The 22,785-nt window shown below is 40.5% G+C and overlaps 1 protein-coding gene across 1 annotated transcript in view; it reads right to left on the minus strand.

Annotated features, from left to right (window-relative positions):
- The window catches only part of GUCY2F (guanylate cyclase 2F, retinal), a 104,321-nt gene that overhangs the window by 75,666 nt on the left and 5,870 nt on the right, over nucleotides 1–22,785 (minus strand). The window contains exon 2 of the mRNA XM_055393331.2: nucleotides 14,407–14,708. Within this exon, the coding sequence (XP_055249306.2) occupies nucleotides 14,407–14,708 (302 nt within the window). The remainder of the gene's footprint in view (nucleotides 1–14,406; nucleotides 14,709–22,785) is intronic.

Raw genomic sequence — 22,785 nt, forward strand, 5'->3', positions numbered from 1 at the left:
CCTGTGTTCATTATTATGGGCTGCATGTCTGAGTGGAGGTGAGCTATGAAGACCCAGAGGGGGAAAAAAAAAACACAATTGTTTCTCAGGACTTGCTTGGTTTCTCCCCTGATTTTTTCTGTTTTTCTCCCCCAGGCCTTCACATCTTTAAATATATCAAATATGACAATTTTATGAGCAAACCAAGTCATACTCAATATATTTTTATGCTTTTAAACTAAGAAAGTGATTTAGAGTTATAAAGGGGCTTTAAAAAAAAGTATGAAATAGACAAGAGGCACTCAAAAGAAATTTACCAGGTTAATTACTGGGGCTTTATGCATGGTAAAATCATTTGGTTGGGACTACTAGAGTGGTTGGTATATGTGGTAAGACTGTAAATAATGTGTCTCCATAGTCCATGTCTCTGTCCCCACTTTGTTCAAAATGGTTATTCTCTTAGACACATGTACTCCAGAGAAAGTTAACACTACAATACAGTTTTAAACATGTATCCTCACACGTACACATGCAGACATGCATATTGACACATACACACCCACAAATACAGAGTCGAATGTTGTTGTGTTTGGATGAGGTGGTTTTTAATCAAGAAACCCCATAACCTATTGCTGTGTGAAGTGGCAAAGCTTTGGTGAGAAGCCATTGTAAAGCAGTAAGGCTGCTACAGTGAACAACATGATTCTTCCTCCTACATAAATATGATAAAAGAAAAAGCATTTGTTTATTGTGTCTGATACCTCACTCGTTAACCTTGAAAGTTTATTTTTGGGACAAACCTTGTATCCTTTTTCCAAAAAGGTAGATAAGAAGAGTGAATGATCTCCCCCACCCGACTTGCCCCAACACTGGCTTCATGGTTTTTCATAACATTTCACTTCTAGGATGGAGTTCAAGAAAGCTATGGTCATGCCATTTTCCTGAGCTTCAGGGAAAGCCAATACTTGCTGCTTCGGTTTCACAAAGTCTAGAAAGCTATCCTCCTGTAACAATCTTCATCTGAATAAAAGGGTTTAAAATTGAGTGAATCAGTTTTTTGTTAGAAATACAAATGAAGATGCAGAGAGGTGTAGCAGCTAGCAAAACACTGTCATGTCTTGAAAATGCAGAGCAGGGTGTTTTCAACCCTGGCTGCACATTAGCATTACCCAAGGAATGTCAAAAATACTGATGCCAAACCCAACCCAGCTAACAAAATGAAACACTTTAGGTTAGGAACCCAGTAATCAGAATTATGAAAAGCTCCCCAGAAATTTTAATATTCATACAGGATTCAAGACCAACAGTATAGTAGAAGGCACATTGACTTGTGGTCTTTTCCTAATGCCATATGTTGCACAAGTCACTATTCCGTCTCTCTGGGCTTCAATTTCTTCCTCTCTAAATTGAGGATACATAATCATGAATGGAGTCATCCAGTCTAGCTATCTTACTTCCTAGATATGAAAAGGAGTCCCAAAGAAGTTAAGTGATTGGTCAAGGTCGACTAGCAAACATTTGGTTTGCTGTTCAAAACAGTTATATGGGCTTCCCAGGTGGCTCAGTGGTAAAGATTGAACCTAGGGTTCAATCCCTAGGTCAGGCAGATCCCCTGGAGAAAGAAATGGCAGCCCACTCCAGTATTCTTGCCAGGGAAATCCCATAGACAGAGGAGCCTGGCTAGCTACAGTCCATGGGGTTGCCAAGAGTCAGACATGACTTAGTAACTAAAACAACAAACAAAAACAGCAACAGTCATAAGATTTTGGTCCACATCAAAAATTCTTTGATATCTGCAGGGCCATTTTTTTCCTGTCCAAAATGTCCATGAGCATATTCTGTCCATGTCAAATGGTTCTGGAGAAGACAAAATATCAAGGATCTTTTGGCATGGACCAAAAGTCTTATGGCTGTTTTGAACATGACTATGTATGGATGTGAGAGTTGGACTGTGAAGAAAGCTGATCGCCGAAGAATTGCTGCTTTTGAACTGTGGTGCTGGAGAAGACTCTTGAGGGTCCCTTGGACTGCAAGGAGATCCAAGCAGTCCATTCTAAAGGAGATCAGTCCTGGGTATTCATTGGAAGGACTGATGCTAAAGCTGAAACTCCAATACTTTGGCCACCTCATGTGAAGAGTTGACTCATTGGAAAAGACTCTGATGCTAGGAGGGATTAGGGGAAGGAGGAGAAGGAGATGACAGAGAATGAGATGGCTGGATGGCATCACCGACTCAATGGACATGAGTTTGGGTGAACTCCGGGAGTTGGTGATGGACAGGGAGGCCTGGCGTGCTGTGATTCATGAGGTCACAAAGAGTCGGACACGACTGAGCGACTGAACTGAACTGAACTGAACTGATATGGTCCTGCAAATATCAAGGACCATTTGGCAAGGACCAAATGCATTATGAACCAAATGTAGATAGATGTTTTGGTCATGACCAAATATCAAGGACATTTTGGTGTGGACCAAATTTCATATGGATATTTGGGACAGGATCAAATGTCCTGCAAGGGTCATGGTCACTCACCTAGGCACAAAATCAGGACTAGAACCCAAGTCTGTTGATTCTGTTAATTTTAGGATTCTTGATTGAAATACATATTCTTAGTGGTCTCTTCAAGTTTTGAACTCCTGTGAAACTTCCCAAATGTTGATCTAGTCCAGGGAGCAAATTTAGCTTGCAGACTTTTTTGTTTGGCTTGTTTATAGGTTCTTCTTAATTCCTCTGACCTTCTATCATCCCTTGGTGATCTCTTCTGCTCTTCTGACTTTAAATATCACTCTATGTCATAAATCTCAGATTTACACTTCCAGTTAAGACCTGGAATTTTCCTAAATTCTAGACTCATACAGTCAACTGCTTACTTGGTATCTCTCCCAAATCAAACTCCTGATCTTTACCTCAAATCCTTGTGCTCCATTTACAACAAGGCTTTCCCATTTTTGTTAAAAGTTACTCCATTCTTCCAGTTGTTCAGGCCAAAGACCTTGCTCCAGTAACAGAGCTAACTAATAGCAGAGAAGAAACCAACATCTCAATCTCCTGAGTTTTATTCCAATGATCCCCCTTCACCACCCTGTCTTAACACACACTATAGAAATAAGCATGGTGAATGGGTGACATGTGCTGCCACTAAGGCATCCACACTTAGTTGCCTAGCACACACTGAGGTACCTTTAGGGGGCTGCACTAACTCTCCCTCTCTCCCTCCTAACATTCTCAGATGCTCCAGTTAATTGTATTTAGGATTTCTGGAGAGTCTGCCTGTTCCCTGGGGCTTGGGTAGGTTATGACAATAAGTGAAGGCTGGAAGGTAGAGGATAAAATCAATACTAGTAAAACAAATGAGTAAAAACCCACAGGGCAGCAAGTCCCTGAAAGCAGGGAGAATGCTAGTATTCTGTTTTGAAAGGTACAGAACCTTCTGGGAAAGGAACAGCATCTAACCTACCATCAAAAGCAAAAATTTGAACTCTTAAAAACAATATCCTCACCTCTAGGCTGACTCATCCCATGGGGTTTTCAGCTGGCCAGTCCTCACTGCCCTCAGATCTCTCAGATTGACCCCTGTTAAATCTCACTGACAGTAACTCCCCAAGATGAATGAAACCTGAAGCTTATCCTGCAGGATTCTCTAGCTTCCACCACATATCACACACATGTACACACACATGCACATACACATAAAGATCCACAAAAAGTCTGGTAGGGGGACTTGAAGCTAAGGGAAAGAACACAGCTGTGGCAACAGCATTCATTCGCAAAAGAGGGGCTGTTACTATGACCCACTCTCGCTTAGATTTGTGTCCTAGCTGGTTTATGTTGTCATTTTACCTGCTGTGCCCTTCAACAATGGTAACTGCCCCTTCCCATAAGCCAAAGGCATACTCTGTTAGCATTAGTAGCAAAAACTCTGTAGTTGCAGCTGTTGCACATAATGAGGAACAGAAGAAGTAGAGGATGGGACAAGGGAAGTAAGAATACTCTTTACAACCCTCTGTGTTGGCTTCTGATTATAGTTCCAAAGAAGCAAGACAGGATTAGCAGGACCTACTCTCAGGCAGATGACCTTGTTATATCACAAATCAGAATGGTGAAACCACTGGTGACTCAGCCTATTGGTTTTGACTACTGTATTGACCTGAATCAGAATGAATGAACTGTGAATAAATGAATGATAATTGAGATTTAATCTTTCACTGTTACTCAGAGATTTTGCTCTTCCCTTGTGGCTCAGCTGGTAATCCGCCTGCAATGTGGGAGACCTGGGTTCGATCCACGGGTTGGGAAGATCCCCTGGAGAAGGGAAAGGCTACCCACTCCAGTATTCTGGCCTAGAGAGTTCCATGGACTGTATAGTCCATGGGGTCGCAAAGAGTCAGATACAACTGAGCAACTTTCAGTGATTTTAGCTACCCTAGGCCTTCTGGAGCCTGTGTCCAGGAAATCAAGGTCTGGGTCAGGAGCAGTGATATCTGAATTTGTTCAGTGTAATGATTCTTGCTGTCATTAAGTTGACTATTACCAGTTCAGATTTACTGTGCTTAAAAGACACAAAATGCTTCCAAAGAATTTTGACCTTGGAAGTACATTAAAATATATATATGGAAAATATATATATATATAAATTAAATATAAATATAAATATATAAATAAATAAATATATATATATATACCTGGCTTGGAAAGCACCATTTGAAGGACAAAATGGCAACATTACCTTTGAACAAAAAGCCAGGTGCATACAGAGATCAAGAAACCAAAAGGTAACTGAATTCTTGTTATTAAAGACGGTACCTCCAATAGTGCATTTCCTGAACTTAGCCAAGAAATGGCTAATAGCCTAATCTGTTTGGCATGATACTCATGAACATCACACTCTTATTTTATATAGAATACAGCACAAAGACAATTGTAGCCACTATGAGCAGCAGGCAACCTTTTCAGACAACCTGTCTGGTAGCCCCCATCCTGGAAAGCTCTAGTCTTAACCACATCCCCATCAGCCTAGCATCCCCCTGCTGCTGCTGCTGCTGCTGCTAAGTCGCTTCAGTCGTGTCCAACTCTGTGTGACCCCATAGACGGGAGCACCAGGCTCCCCCGTCCCTGGGATTCTCCAGGCAAGAACACTGGGGTGGGTTGCCATTTCCTGCTCCAATGCATGAAAGTGAAAAGTAAAAGTGAAGGCACTCAGTCGTGTCCGACTCTTCGCGACCCCATGGACTGCAGCCTACCAGGCTCCTCCGTCCATGGGATTTTCCAGGCAAGAGTACTGGAGTGGGGTGCCATTGCCTTCTACGATCCCCCTGCTAGCCACCCATATCTATGGTAATGGAAAACAATAGGTGTAGGAGCTTCAGGTCTCCCAGGCTTGCTGAGAAATCCAGAGAATTTCTTTTGCTTAGCCAAATAAGGTCACATTTGGAATATTCAAAATATGTGTTCTAGCAACATGCATTTGTAACCAATAGAATTTCATTGAAAACAAGGATTGGGAATACAATGAAAGTGAAGAAGGCAGGAACTAAAACCTTATTTGAGAAGTCTTTTTGTGCCAATATATAAAGGTACAAAGTGTAATCCTTGTCCAGTCATGCTGAGACCAAATTAGAAAGTTTGTCACTGATATCCCACCCTCCCCAATCTCTCCATTCAGATTTATTTTTCTCTTTTCACAGGTTGCCATAATGTCCTATCACCTCCTCTATTAGAGGAAAACAATCCAATGTGTGTGTGTCTGTGGGCGTGTGTGCTCAGTCGTGTCCAACTCCATCAACCCCATGGACTGCGACCCCACCTGGCTCCATTGTCCATGGGATTTTTTTTAAGAGTGGATTGCCATTTCCTCCTCCAGGGGGTCTTCCTAACCCACTGATCAAACCCATGTCTCCTGCGTCTCCTGCATTGCAGGCAGATTCTTTACCACTGAGCCTCCAGGGGAGCCCCAAACAATCCAATAAATCCATTCAAATCAAAGTATTAGTCACTTAGTAATGTTACTTTGAGTAAAGTACTAGACATTGGAAATGATCTAATTTTTTAAAAGTTTATTGTGTGGTTGAATGATCAGGTTCTGGTACTTCTGGTATTAGACTTGGGTTGGAATCCTAGCTCTGCTACTTGCCAGCTGTATGACGGTGGACAAGTTACCTTAAGCCTCAGTTTCATCATCCATAATATGCAGTTCAACCAGTTCACTCGCTCAGTCGTGTCCAACTCATTGTGATCCCATACACTTGATAATACCTAATTTGTAGGCTTGGACTGAGGATTCAATGAGACCATTTATTTAAATTACCTGGTACAGAATAAGCATGGACTACATGATAGCTGCTATTGTTTGCATTTCAGAAGAGGTGCATAGGGCTATGATAATATCATCCTAGAAGTTAGTATTCAAGATCCTTGTTCCAGTCTTGAATTCATCACCAATAAATAACAGAGTCCCAGTTTTAGACCCAGTGTCCTTAGCATCCTGAAATGGTAAAACTGTTCACCATATTGGGGGAAAGATCTTGTTTCTATTTTGCTTTCCATTACATTACCTGCAGAATGCCTGGGCCATCATAATAAAAATAACAACATTAATAATAACAATAAACATTTATTGAGGAGTCATTAGGTGCCATGGGACACAGACTGGTTCCAAATAGGAAAAGGAGTACATCAAGGTTGTATATTGTCACCCTGCTTATTTAACTTATATGCAGAGTACATCATGAGGAACGCTGGGCTGGAAGAAGCACAAGCTGGAATCAAGATTGCTGGGAGAAATATCAATAACCTCAGATATGCAGATGACACTACCCTTATGGCAGAAAGTGAAGAGGAACTCAAAAGCCTCTTGATGAAAGTGAAAGAGGAGAGTGAAAATGTTGGCTTGAAGTTCAACATTCAGAAAACTAAGATCATGGCATCTGGTCCCATCACTTCATGGGAAATAGATGGGGAAACAGTGGAAACAGTGTCAGACTTTATTTTGGGGGGCTCCAAAATCACTGCGGATGCTGATTGCAGCCATGAAATTAAAAGACACTTACGCCTTGGAAGGAAAGTTATGACCAACCTAGATAACATATTAAAAAGCAGAGACATTACTTTGCCAACAAAGGTCCATCTAGTTAAGGCTATGGTTTTTCCAGTGGTCATGTATGGATGTGAGAGTTCGACTGTGAAGAAAGCTGATCGCCAAAGAATTGCTGCTTTTGAACTGTGGTGCTGGAGAAGACTCTTGAGGGTCCCTTGGACTGCAAGGAGATCCAACCAGTCCATTCTAAAGGAGATCAATCCTGGGTATTCATTGGAAGGACTGATGCCAAAGCTGAAGCTCCAATACTTTGGCCATCTCATGCGACGAGTTGACTCACTGGAAAAGACTCTGATGCTGGGAGGAATTGGGGGCAGGAGGAGAAGGGGACAACAGAGAATGAGATGGCTAGATGGCATCACCGACTCGATGGACATGAATTTGAGTGAATTCCGGGAGTTGGTGATGGACAGGGAGGCCTGGCGTGCTGTGATTCATGGGGTCACAAAGAGTCGGACACAACTGAGCGACTGAACTGAAGCTCTTTTATGTGTATTAACTCATTTAATCTTCACAATAACTGTATGAGGTAGGTACTGTTATTATTCCCAACTTAAAATTAGTGAAGATACAGTGAGCTTAAGTAAATTTGCAGCACTCTGCCCTCAGGGCCCATGCTCTTACTTACCATGTTATAACTGAACTTAATAAATACATGCTAAATTAATTAATGGATGGTAGTTAAACTCACCAATAAAAGAGTATCGTGTATACCTTTTGTAACTGCTTTTTTTCCTTTCATGGCTTCCTTATTAAAGACAGAAAAATCAAATTTTTTTCTTCACTCTCTTCCCCTTCTCAAACATCACTCCCAAACAACAAGGAGAATAAGAAGCAGAAACAGTAAAGCTCCACATCTAATGGTATTAGGAGACATCTATAATCTTGAACCACAGAATATGAAGATAGAAACCTGCTACAGGTGTGGTAACTGATTTAGCAGAGTGAAGGGTGATTCAATTTAAGTACCTGGAGAGGGGAATTGTTGGTAAACAATAAGGAGATTTGCCCCTGTGAATCCTGGAAGGGCTTAGGAGTTAGAGGCGCTATGCACAGAAGTGGGGGTTAGGCAGAGCACTAAAAGAGGGGTAGCTTTGAATGTGTGTGTACAGAACAGTTAGATTTCTGCCATCTACCTCTACCAAAGAGAGTCAAATCTCTGCAGGAAACAGGTTAAACTGATTCAGAGCAGCTCCAGAGCTGGAACACTTGACCCAAAGGACAGTGAAAATGAGGTGGGCCATAGAAAAATGAGTGATGAAGCCAAAGTGTTCATACTTAATGATGAAAATCCCAGTCTACTTCTCCCAACATGGCTCCTAGAATAGTGACAACCAGGATTAAAATCCCTAGGAAGGAGATCGAAGCATTCTTCTCTGAAGAAAGTGACTAGCCCAAGAGGCAAGATCTACAGATATTGACACACACACACAAAAACAGCTGGCAAGTCAATTCCCTGATACTGAAACCTACCAGTCCACATGCCCACCATGGACATAAAACTTCAAATCCTTCTTTTAAAGCTTCACTGTTAAATATGACCAGACAGCCAGGATCATCACTTAAGGAAAGCTTCCAAGATTAAATAGAGAGACCAAAACAAAGAAGCATGAAAAATTAGGAACTGAGGGAGACACAAAGAGCAAAGGAAAACTTCAAAGAAACTATAATGAATATCTTCAGAGAAATAAGAGAAAATGATATATTCTTGAAACAAAAGCAGGATACTATAACAGAATCAAACAAGAATTAATTCTTGGAAATTAAAAACATGATAGCAAAAAAATTTAATCAGTAAAAGAGTCAGAACACAAAATTGAGGAGCTCTTTCAGGAAACAAAACACTAAAAACAAAGATATGAGTGATACAAGGGAACTAATAAGACAATTTAAAAATTCAACCCAGGAAAAAAAATCAACTCAGGCAATCTTATATCAACTAGTGGTATTTCCAGAAAGAACAAAGACAATGTTGTCGAGGAAACTATCAAAAAAAGAAAGAAAGAAAGAAAGAAAATTTTCTAGGCAGAAGGAACTTCTAGATTGAAAGGCCCTACCAAATATACAGCACAGTCAGCCAGTCAGTTCAGTCGCTCAGTCGTGTCCGACTCTTTGCGACCCCATGAATCACAGCACACCAGGCCTCCCTGTCCATCACCAACTCCCGGAGTTCACTCAAACTCATGTCCATTGAGTCGATGATGCATGTCAAAAATCCAGGCATAATCATGAAATTTTATTACATAGGGAATAAAGAGATAACCTTAAAAGTTTCCAGGGAAAATAAGGAGGAGTGAAAATGCGTTGCATCAGAGATCAGGAATAAGAATGACACTGGAGTTCTCAACACCAATGATGGAAATAAGACAAAGTGCTAATAGAAAATAATTTTTAATCTATATTTATGCCATGCTGTGCTAAGTCACTTCAGTTGTGTCTGACTCTTTGTGACCCTATGGACTATAGCCCACCAGGCCTCCCTGTTCACGGGGATTCTCCAGGTAACAATACTGGAGTGGGTTGCCTCCAGGGGATCTTCCCATTCCAGTGATTAAACCCGTGTCTCTTGTCTCCTGCATTGGCAGGTAGATTCTTTACCACTAGCATCACCTGGGAAGCCAACCTCTATTTATTACAAGCTTAGCCAAACTATCAATCAATAGTGAACCTAGAATAAAAGTTCACAGTGTAAAATTTTGAAAGTTTAACTCCTGTATATCTTTCTCATAATCTGCTAAAGGACGTGCTCCACCAAAATGAGACCATAAACAAGAAAATGGGAGTCATGAGAGTCATGAATAGTGAATCCAACACAGAAGAAAGAGAAAAAGGAATTTCCAGAGTGGCAAAAAGGAAGATCCTATCATAATAGTTGTACAGCAACCTTAGGGAGCAACAAGTTTAGATTGGAATAAGAGGACAGAGAGTCTCGTGAAAAACAAATGAAATTGATAAGGGATTTAACATATTTTGCCATATATAAAATTGTTTTGAAAGGATTCTGTAGTTTTATCAGACAGTGCAGAAACACTTGGAAATCCAAATTAAGGAAATAAAAGCAATTATTAACTCCAGTAAAAATCAAAAGTTATAATTAAAATGAATTCTTACCATAGTATACCACATGGATTATATATGAGTGATATTTAGACAGGTAAAATATTAAAAACATAAAATATGAATTTAACTAAAAGGTGTGACATAATTGTATTGAGAGTCTGAAGGAGGGTAAGAACGTATATAAGAGCTAACAATCTTTAATTATAATGGGAAGTGAGCAAATAATATCCAAAGTAGAGTAATCAAGAAATCAGTAGCAGTATGATATTTAGAAACATAAATACCACAATAGAGAACTAAAGACATAAAAGTGGTTGTTTCTGATGAAGAGTGAGATGAAGGCCTAAGGACTGCCTTGTTGATACAAAACATTTTAGTATTTCTTGGCTTTTAAAACTATGTGCATTCATTGCTTTGATAATTTTGGTTTTTTTTTTTTTAATTTTTTGAAGACGCGATTGTATAAACTAAAAGGATGCAAACCATTGCTACAAGCAATATAACCTCTATATTTGGAATTTTCAACTCTACTGGAAGTTACTGAGCAAGGGAAAAATACAGCCATCTTTCTCGTATATTTGCTAACTCATTTACAATCTCTCTTTCATTAGAATTTAAGCCCCATAAGATTGGGAACAATTAATGTGCTAGTAAATACTAGCAATAGCTCTAAGAGAAGGGAAAAGACCTCTTACTTGTAGCATTTACCTCTTACTTGTAGCATTTACCAATTTATGTGGCATAAATATTCTCAAAGCCTGATTCAATCTACCAATACGATGCCACTGAACACAGTGTTGGGGAAAGAGACACACAATTGGCTTTTATGAACTGGCTCCAATTCTACTGACAAAAATCCTGTTTTGTTTACTCTTTTATCTGAAGTTCAGCATAGTACATGGCACATGGTATGTGCTTAATAAATAGCTGTTGATCTGTTGACTGAACATGAAAAAAAAAAAAAACAGGAGTCCAGGGATAAGCAAAGGAACTATTGAGCAATTCTTTCCCAATAATCATAAAACTTCGCGAAAGTAGGAAGCTGAGGTCAGGCTGTAACTTAGAGGCTAGGGCACCATCAACCAATAAGGTCATTAACCAAAAACAAAAGGTGAAAAGGAAGTAGCTGTAAGTCAAGCACTCTGCTAGTCACTTTACCCATATTGCTTTGTTTAATCTTCCCAACAATCCTAAAAGCTGTAGATTACTAACCCACTTAACAGATGGTAAAATTGAGACTCAAAAATTTAAGTAATTTGCCCAAGGGTACACAGCTAGCAAAAGGAAAAGCTGACATTTTAACCAAGTTTGTATAACTCTTTACCATATGCTCTTTCTGCTATACTAGCTGCCTTTAAAAATACCTTTTAGCAAGGTAATTTAGGGGGAAGGGGTTTTTGTTTATCAGAGATGCAAAAATAATTATCTTACACTTCTATCACTCTTTGGTTATGAAGGTAAAGCCAAGGCACCTGCAAAGTGGGAGTAGAAATGCATCTAAACAAGCTCTCTTTACATATAAGCTTTAGAGTCTTTGTTTTCGCTCTATTTCCTTGTCTAAAGTAGAGTACAGGCTGCCTAGCAACCAAGCCAATGGTGTCTTTTTTTACCTTAATTACCTTACGTTTTCCACAAGCTCAAAGAGACTGTATCAACTATTAAGAGTAAAAGGTCTGAAATTTTTGTATCAAAATATCTGCTCACATACACGTATTACACACACAGATACACACATCCATGCGTGCGTGCGCATGTGCGCATGCACACACACACTTCTATTTCCCTCAATCCTGTGATTAAAGTAAAAAAAAAGATTTAGTCTTGTATCTATATGATACCATATCATTGGATAAAAAGTACAAAAATTCACCATCTGGTTGCTCGCCTGTGAATACACCAAACAACTGGTTTGAGCAACCATTCTTGGAAGTTTGCAGGATTCTTGCCACTCTTCAAAAAATCAATGAATTGTTTTTAATAAATATATGTGTGTCTCCTAAAAGAAAGATTTATTATAAACATATCAGTGGCAATAAAGTTCAAATCCAAAACTGTTAATATCTGTGTTAGTTACTTCTTTATTAGAACAAGAACCAGCAAAATCTTTGCTATCAATACTCAGGACAGAAAGAGATAAGAAAACCTGAGGTTGACCTGAATCATTTATTCAGATAGAAAGGCAATGCACAGAATAAAGGAATAAATAATATACACAAAGGAGAAGATCATGGAGAATGTGTTGCTGCTGCTGCTGCTAGTCACTTCGGTCGTGTCCGACTCTGTGTGACCCCACAGACGGCAGCCCACCAGGCTCCCCCATCCCTGGGATTCTCCAGGCAAGAACATTGGAGTGGGTTGTCATTTCCTTCTCCAATGTGTGAAAGTGAAAAGTGAAAGTGAAGTCACTCAGTCATGTCCGACTCATAGCGATCCCATGGACTGCAGCTCACCAGGCTCCTCCATCCATGGGATTTTCTAGGCAAGAGTACTGGAGTGGCGTGCCATTGCCTTCTCCGGGAGAATGTGTTAGGCACAATCAATTGCCTACACGACAGCCTTCTTCCTTGCTAATGGAATTTCAATTTTAATTGTGCATACTTTTCCAGCAACCATAGGGTCAGTCACAATGGTCTCATTCTTCTTTCTAAATTATTCAATTTGGCATGAGTATGGGACATGACTGATCAGGAAAGTGTGGGGAGAAGTCTGCTTGAAGAGATTCTTGGCAAGATTTCCTTACTTTTAAAAAGAGACACAAGAAAGGGACATTTCTCACTTTCGTTTGTAGACAGTTCTACTTGGATGTGCTGTCCGGAACTGTAGCAGTCATCTTGGGACCAGGAGAGTAACCAAATTATGAGGGCAAGCCAGCATGTTATGGTTATAAAGTGAAAAAGTGAAAATAACCTGGTTCACTGATAATGTCATCGAACAGCTGAATTAACTGACCCTAAAGTCCCCATATCTTCCAGTTTTGAAAAAAAAAAATTACTTGGGCTATTTTGTGTTGAGCTCTCTGTTAGTTACAGCCAGAGCATTATAACTAATACAATATGCTAGCAAATGCTAGAACTTTTCAACTTATTTATGTGCCACTCTAAATACTTCTAAAAATGAGTGCTTTCTATGTCTGGCCTCTAACCTACAAACAAAAATTCCCTCTGTATTTTTTCTGATATAACTATCTTTGGCCTCCCCATCTTCTTCTCATATTCCTGGACTTCTTTTTATTTCTCCCTCTTTGTTTTTGTCTTTTGTCCATTTTTTTATCCATTTTGTTTTTGTCCATTCATTTCTCTGCTTTCTTCCCGTCGCCACTATTTTTTCTTCCACTAGTCCCTCTGGCTGTGATTTGAATCTGAAATATGTTTACACATATACTCATCTATACATATATATCTATATATTATTTCTTATGTAATATTAGGGAGGAATTCTTCCCCATTCCCAAAGATTCCTTTCATATACAGATAGCCCTACTAGCCAAAAAAAAAAAACCCTAACTTCTTCACAACCTTACTCATTCCTTCCCACAAAGGAGGAGTGACTTAGTCTGACTGGTTCATTTGGAAAGAGAATTAAACATGTGTATCTCAGGCCATCCTCACTTCTTTCTCTTAGGAGTGAGCTACCTATAGGGAGTACATACTCCACCATGCTCTTCTAGGTTACACATTTAAATGAAAGGCATGCCCTCATGGGCCAGGAATATAGGGGTCTGGTAATGCTGGTGACTACATGGAGAAGGCTGATCAATCTTCAGATTCAATAATGGGAAACTCAAATACACATAGACAGAAGCTGTATTCCCCAATACCAGCTTTATCAATAATAAAGCCAGTATCTTCTTACATACCAGCTCTAATTGTTGAATTGATCAGAACTTGGGTCAGAAATAGGATTCATTTTTACTAGGCTCCTTTGAACAGCACTTATATGTATGTGTGTGTGTATATATATATATAAAATATGTATTTTAGCACTAGTATATATTAAAGTTTTGTGTCCCTATTCTTAAATACATTTTGTTTCTTTTTCATGGTTGTATGCTGTCATTGTGGGTAGCTTGAAGATAAAAAATAAAAATAAAAACTCCAATAATGTGTCTCTGTTTTACAAAAGCTTTTGCAAACAAAAGGTGTTTTTAACTTGTGTGCAGTTGCCTGTTATTGACTGAGTTTCCTCAGGAATAGAGGCACTAGATAGGAAAAATATTTACCTTCCTGATTTTTGAGTTTTTCTGATCATGATTAATTTGTGAATCTGTACTTACTTGATCTGACTCCAGCTTCTCAGGAATTTCACCTCTAGCTGCTGCCTCCGCAAAGGCTTGATAGAAGGTCTTTTCTTGGGACTCTACTGTGATGGTCAACACAGCATCATAGGCTTCCCGGAGTTTGGGGTTGTTCCTTAGAACCTGGTAGGGGGTATGCTTATAAGGTAAACTGTAGAGCAGGGTGTCATAGGGAACAAAGACATAGGTGCCATCAGTCATTTGCAGATCGTGAGCCCATTCCAAGAGATGCGTCTGAGTCTCTCCCCCAATCAAAGCCGAATGCATACACATGATGATTACTGAAACCAACAAAGCAGGGAGGTTATTGCGGCAATATGTTAGTAAGATATAGAACTAAACACTACAGATTGGGAGAAACAAATAAATGTACTATAACCAATTTGTAAATGATATCTATCTTATGTCTTCAAGATGAGCAAGATGTTGAAACCTTGAGCTGAGGCTGAGGTATTTTCAGGGACTCTGATTAGGCAATAGGGAAAAATCAGATATGTCTACAGGCTGCAGTGTCTAACACTAGACGGGAATAAGAACAAAGATAGCAAGTGGGAGGTAGCATAATGAAAGGCTTTGGAGTTAGAAGACCTAGGTTTATATCCTAATGTCACCACTTACTAGCTGTATGCCCACCCTTAGGTAAGTTACTTAACCTCTCTCTGCCTAAATATTTACTTCAGGGGATGGTAGTGATGACTGAAGGAGGAATCCATATAATGGGCTTAACACACAGTGCTCAATAAATGGTGTATGTGTGTGTCAGTCTCTCAGTCACGTCCAACTCTTTGCGACTTCATGGATGGTCGCCAACCAGGCTCCTCTGTCCATAGGAATTCTCCAGGCAAGAATACTGGAGTGGGTAGCCATTCCCTTCTCCAGGGGATCTTCCCAACCCAAGGATCGAAACGGAGTCTCCTGATTGCAAGCTGATTCTTTACTGGCTGAGCCACCAGGGAAGCCCTCAATAAATGGTAACTATTATTATACCTAAGAATAAGACACCTAGAAGAAGACGGGAGATTTCCCATAGTCACTGTTGCTTTTTATTGCCTACCTCCTACAAACATACATTCTAATAGATGTTGACCAAGTGTTCCCACACTTACAAAGGCCATTATAGAAAATGAATGGCGCTAACTCATATTCTGCTATAATAATATTACAGGTGATCTGTTCAATTTTTGAAAATACAACTTCCTTATAATTGGAATTACTTTGCATTCACTCCAATTCTTCCTAGGCTTATGAAACTATGTTGTTTGGCAAGGCTATGCTAGAATAGAGTGGATTGGCCACGGTTGAAGAAAGGCAGCTAGATCATGAGACTGAAAGTCTTATATCCAATTTCGCCCTTGGCATGCTAAATGAGTTTAGTTTAAGTCCACTGTGCTTCAGCGCCCACATCTTTAAAATGTAGATTCCAATGCATTTCACAGGTACATTGAGTGGTTTAATTAGATAATGCCCAGCAAGTACTCTGAGCTCCTTGAAGAAAGGCAAAGACCCTACTGCCACTGGTAAATATTAATTATACATGCTTACACTGAACCTTTAATCTCAGGAACTGAGTATGCTTAAACTACGTTCAATGACTGATGTTGGGCATTTACATATTGCTTCCTCTATTTTCAAAAACCTTCTTTGCAGTTGTTAAATACCCCCAGAAAATTTCTTCTTTGAGGCAGAGCTTGTACCCTTCATTTTTTAAGGCATACCTAGTAAGTTACGAAGTTGATTTTAACACCAAACACACACACACACACACACACACACACCATAACTTGAATTTTCAAATGACCATTAGCTCCTTCAATATTATCATCCTGAGAGGTTCTACATGTATTCTGATGTACTAACTTGCCGTTGAATACTCTAGGGATATCTCGGGAGCTAGTTCGTGAGCCATACAAGGAATTAAACTTCCCTGATTCATAATCACACATTGTATAATGGGGAAATTGAGTGACAGGGATGTCTGACAAGGCAATGATTGGATTTAGAAGAAAAAAATAGGACTGAAGGTCCGGAGCTCCGTAAATTTGGCTACACCATTAAATATGAATCACTGTGGTCAAGTTAGTACAGTCACATGTCCATTAAGGGGGAATATTGAGTTTTGTCAGGTCCTTCAGGTAGCTGACCAGTTCTTCCAACAGTATCTCTGGCAAGTAGGTTAGTATTGGCATCTTTCTTCTCCAAAACCGATTCGTTGATGAGATCGAGGTTACCCAAGAGAGATAAAATTCATTTAATTAACTTGCGCATGCATGCTGAGCTAGGTCGCTTCAGTCGTGTCTGACTCTTTGTGACCCTATGGACAGTAGCCTGCCAGGCTCCTCTGTACATGGGATTCTCCAGGCAAGAATATTGGAGTGGGTTGCTGTTTCCTTCTCCAGGGGATCTTCCCAACCCAGGGATTGAACTGAGGTCTGCTATGTCTACCTGCATTGGCAGGGGGGTTCTTTACTACTAGCGCCACCTGGGAAAGGAATATTAAAATTACTTCACTGAATGGAAAACATTATATAAAACTAAGTGCTTCGTGTTGGTTGAAATACAACAAATATTTTAACATACACTATGTGTACCAGGTGCTGTGGTGTGCCAGCCAGATGCAACCTTCAGTAATGAAACATTCTTTCTCCTTGCTTTTGGGAATGTTTGGAGATGATAGCTGATACCTCCCTGGGAACTGGCCTCAGGTAAGAACCACCTTTCCCAAGATTGTATCCCCTCAGTAGTGTACTGGAGCTGGCTCATGCTGGTTCACAAGAGCCAATGGTTATATTTTCAGGGATTTTCTGAGCTAGTTAATGTCATGTTGGTAGCCTGAAATTGGCCATGGTGGGCGTTACAAAACCATGAGAATCAGCAAATGCTACAAATCAGGGCTTTTCCCTCCTCCCCCATAAACTGGCAGTTAAACAATTATTATCACACTGTGAAATGAAAATATCTCCTGCCATATTAATCAACAAGAAATGTCACAGCCGTCAGCGATTTCTGTCCTCCAAATGTGAATGAGGGCTTCCAAAACTGCAAACCAGGGGATGCTGCCACTCCACACGGTGATTGCTGAGGAGCTGGGGGAACAAGGAAACAGGACTGGCCCCAGACAGCTGAGGTACATATGAAAGGAATGAATTGAGTGAGCCCAGAGGCTTGCATATTCCCATACGCTGAATTCCTTAACTTGATACCTGATCTTTGATGATCAGACTGCCTGCTCCCTTTGTTGCAAACTTGTATATAGCCTGACTTCCCCTCCTGCCTCCTTGGAGCACTTTTCTCAGAGCTACTTAAATGCTGTCTCCCAGGCTCAGAGTCCTGAACATTCCCGCCAAATAAAATAACTCTCTACTTTCAGGTTGTGACAATCTTTTTTTAAGTCAACAACACTGCATGCCTTTCTCTGCATCAGCCTGTGCCCAGTGACTGGCCAATATGGAGGCATAAAGTCCAACACTCCTTAATTCTGGACAATTCTGAAAGGCCATCCCAGATCCAGAGTTCCCACTGGGACTGGCTGGGGCTTTGTTGTGGCTGCATGACAGTTTAATTTCTCTCTTTCCAATCCTACTGCTGTCTCTCCTTCACAGAGGTTGTCCTTGAAAGCAATCCCCAAATAAGCTTCCTGCAGACAAATCTCCATCTGCCATACTTTTTTCCAGGGTACCAACTTATGACACTGGTTTAGATCCCCACTGTACACTGAACTGACATTCATCATGGCACTTACAAGATGTATTGTCCTTATTTATTTACGTCAGCCTCTACTATGAAACCATGAGTTCCCTGAAGCAAAAAAAAAAAAATTGTATTTTATTTATTTCTGTATCCTGGTACATAATTATGCACCAAGTATACAATGAATATTGGAAAATTTCAGAAAGAGAAGTTAAGAATTGGGTATCTTTTGTGGGTTCCTTGAGATGTGAGACATGGGCATTTCAGATCGTTAGTATGGAGGAACAATTCAGAGGGATATTTGCTGGGCAGGTAGATACTAACATGCCTGTCTTTAATGCTTGTGCCATTAACTATGCTCAAGACCTTACCCTCAACCTGAACCTCTCCTCTTAATTTTCATTGGCCCACACGGAGGTCATTTCAGGCAGAGTCAGAATTTTTATGACTGGAAAGACTTTGAGACCATCTACCTCCTCTTACTCCCTCATTATTTTACAGATGATGAAATGGAAGACTCAAGAGGGAATGATCACAGTATACTCTATTTTTTGCAAGGTAAGACTTTGCTATTGAACATGATTAAAACAGAAAGCATAAATACTGAATTCAAACAACACCATCTTAATTTAATAGATTGTATGCTTCGTGAATAAGGATTTATGGATGCATCTGTTCTACATGATTATTTTACTAAATAGCTTTATTATCGCAAAATGACATTCATTAAAATGGGATTTTACCTGTAAGTTGTCAGGAAAGGATTAGTAGACAGAAACCTTAAATCCTTGACAAGGTCTAGGTCAACAGGTAATCATTGAATAATATTAATCTGTAAGTTTCCGTCCTGATTGTTAACTGTCAAGCCACTCTATGGCCTAAACAAGGACCAGGAAATACATCCTCCTGAGATCCCATCTCACCAGGATATGATACTAGCACTTTCTCTGAGCCACCTGAGCCCCCCTTGAGTTGTCTAACAGCTATGTCTTCATACTGTGGTACCCACTGTAGCAGGGTGCTCAGAACCCTTCAATGCTAGCAGCAGGAAATGTCATGAAACTCTAGAAGCTAATTCCCAAGTCACTCAACTCCTACTTCTCTTCCTATATTAAAATATTCTATCTAATACTTCCTTGAGATACAGGAACTGTGTTTCTCCAAAAGCAAAGTTTATTTCTCCCAGATTCCTGGCTATAGAGTGCTTGGTGGAGGAACCTGAGCCCAGTCTCACACCTTGTGAGATGAAAATGTTTTCACTAGCTAGTGCTGAAGAAGTTCTTAGAAGTCCTAGTCACACTGTGAGCCTACAACACTGCTCCCAATTCACAGAAGCCCTCCATTCTACTGTCCTTGATTTTCATTTTAAACTTTTGTGACATTTCCTACCACTAGCATTCATCTTAACTTATTTCATGTTAATGAACATTGAGAGAGATGGGAGAGAATAAGCAGTCCAGAGTGGGAGGGGGGTATCCAGTGTGATTTATCCCAGGTCTCACATTCCCCCAGGATTCACACCCATCAGGCCATAGCCTGATAGAAGTAGATTCACAGCATCCTCCTCTCAGCTCTCCCCCACCCACTCTATAAAATGGATACATAACTAGAATCTGCATGTTTCCCAATCACCACCCCAAAGTGTGATTCAGTGCAGGAGGCCCTCAAAAACCATAGTTTTAGAACACCACAGTACATGATGTGTGGCTCTTTCTACCAATTGAGGACACCGCACACATTTTTAGCCTTAAGTCCTGAGACCACCACTTACATACCTGCCACCAGTGTTGAACTGGTACAAGTAGCTCAGCATGCTGTCAGACACATATTACATTCAATGGCCATTCTGTCTGTATTAGATCATGCTTTTTCATACCCAGTAAAACTGGTATCACAAGTACTTTTACTGCTGCCCAGCTTTTGATTTTACTTTTACTTTTATCTTAAACTGCTATACGGATGTGTGTATATGTGTGTGTGTGTTCAGACACACACAAGAGTTGTATCTGACTCTTTTGAACCCCATGGACTGTAGGCCGCCAGGCTCCTCTGTCCATTGGATTTTCCAGGCAAGAATACTGGAGTGGGTTACCATTTCCTTCTCCAGGGGATCTTCCTGACCCAGGCATCAAACCCATGTCTCCTGCATTGGAAGGCAGATTTTTTACCACTGAGCCACCAAGGAAACCCAGATGAGGGCTTTTAAACGCAGGAAGCCTAGATGTTTATAGATTTTCTCTTGGGCTGGGTCTTCAATAATTATATCATCACTGATAGTGGACCCATTCATGAGTGCAAGCTGTCCTTTCACCATTCACATTGATTTACATTGAACTATACCAAATATCAGCACGAAGGTTCTTGGTCATACTATCACTATTGTTACTACTGTAGGAAAAATGGTATAATGTTTATCACTTTGAGGCACTTAAAAGAATTTCATCAGTGGGCCCAAAAGTTAAGAGAGAAAAATGGAAGGGCTGAATAAGTGAGTATGCCTTAGGGGCATCTCTCAAGTACACAAGAGGCAGTAGAGCTTAAGTCTTTCATTAAACCAGTGATTATCAAAGTATGATCCCCAAACCATCAGCATCAGCACTACCTTGAGCTGGTTAGAAATGCAAATTCTAGGGCCCTATTCCAGCCCCACCGAGTCAGAAACTCTGGAGGAGGGATGTAAGCCTTCCAGGGGATTCTGCCCACACTTAGGTTTGAGAGGCACCACTTTAGATCAACCTGAATACATAGCCTAGCTCTCCTACTCACTAGTTACATGATATTGGGCAACTATTTAACCTCTTTTAGCCTCCAAATCGGAGAAGGCAATGGAAACCCACTCCAGTACTCTTGCCTGGAAAATCCCATGGATGGAGGAACCTGGTAGGCTGCAGTCCATGGGGTTGCGAAGAGTCAGACACGACTTAGTGACTTAACTTTCACTTTTCACTTTCATGCACTGGAGAAGGAAATGGCAACCCACTCCAGTATTCTTGCCTGGAGAATCCCAGGGACAGAGGAGCCTGGTGGGCTGCGGTCTATGGGGTCACACAGAGTTGGACACGACTGACGCAACTTAGCGGCAGCAGCAGCCTTCAAATCTCATCCATGAAAGTTAAAGTGTCAGTCACTAAGTCCTGTTCGACTCTTTGCAACCCCATGAACTGTAGCCTGTCAGGCTCTTCTGTCCATGGAATTCTCCAGGCAAGAATATTCGAGTGGGTAGCCATTCCCTTCTTCAGGGGATCTTTCCAACCCAGGGACCAAACCTGGGTCTCCTGCATTGCAGGCAGATTCTTTACCAGCCTTCATCCACTCACTAGTTATGTGGTATTGGGCAAGTATTTAATCTCTCTTAGACTCTAAAGTCTCATCCATAAAGTGCATTTAATAGTAATTGGCCTTACTTTATAGGGCCGTTGCAAAAATTGAATGAGATGGTCCATATAAAACCCTTGCAAAATAACAAACATTAATAAATACTCAATAAATATTAGCTTTTATCATTGTTGTCATTATTACTGGTGGTTTTTTTGTTTGTTTGTTTTTTGGTGTGTGTGTGTCAAGAATCTTCAACAGATGGCAGAGGCTGGCCAGATCCCTGACAATGAGGTAGTAATAAGGTATCTGATTTTGGAAGAACAAGAGAAGGATATTCTGACAGTGTCCTAGTCACTGAATGTCATATTGTAATTAAGCATTCCCAATTTGGAAGGATTTAAAGGAATCCCCAAATGGTTCAACAGCCTGGTAAACCCAAATTGAAAGGATTTCACAATCAGCCAAGCATTGATAGGCAAAAAGGTGAGGAGAAGGGAGGAGGGCTTGAAATAGCCATTTGAAAAGTTCTTTAAAGAGCTTTTCAGTGGGGCCTCCTGCTAGTCTTTGTGAGAATTAGCAAAAGAACTTCTGGGTAATTGCAATTCCACAGGTGCTCAGCCTGTGAGAGATGCTCTTTCCTGCCACAGGATCAAAACCTCCAACAGGATTCATGGTTTAAGGAGTGGAGAGTGAACGAATTTTGGCCCTCATGTCCACTCAGCTAGGTTCCCTTGTGCAGGGCACAACTTCCATAACCACACACAGCAGCCCTGACCATAAGTTGAGGCCTTTGTCTTTGATCAATATCTCTCCTTTTGACTTTTTTGGAAACAAATATAATTGGTAATTGCCTCTGAAGCTTAAAGGAAATGAGCTGACAATCTGGGAGAAACGGAATATCAACTTCTCTGGAAGTTCATTTACCCCATTCTTCGATTTTAGTGATGTCTGTATCTACCTACTTGTTATGTGAGATCCACAGGTGTTGTAAAACTTAGAATACCTTTCTCCTGGATACCCCAGAGGATTAAATGACATTATCTATATGCAAATACCTTGTAAACTGTAGAGTTTTCATTGTCTCAGTGGCAGCCTCTAACAACGCCCCCGCTGTTTCCCCTTCTGAAAGCCCACAACCATTATTATTGTTATGATCATCTTTACAATTAAATTTTATCATTGTCTTGCTGTCGTGCAAGCACAATTTAGACCGGTTTCTAAGAAAGACATTCCTTCTGACTCTAGTAAGGTGCCAGTGAGCACTCATGCTAATGCTCATGTTCAGTCACTCAGTTGTGTGTGACTCTTTGCAACCCTATGGACTGCAGACCACCAGGCTCCTCTGTCCATGGG

This window comes from Moschus berezovskii, chromosome X, assembly GCF_049115385.1.
Source record: "Moschus berezovskii isolate FMDL1 chromosome X, NW_MosBer_1.0, whole genome shotgun sequence".
Lineage (NCBI taxonomy): Eukaryota > Metazoa > Chordata > Mammalia > Artiodactyla > Moschidae > Moschus > Moschus berezovskii.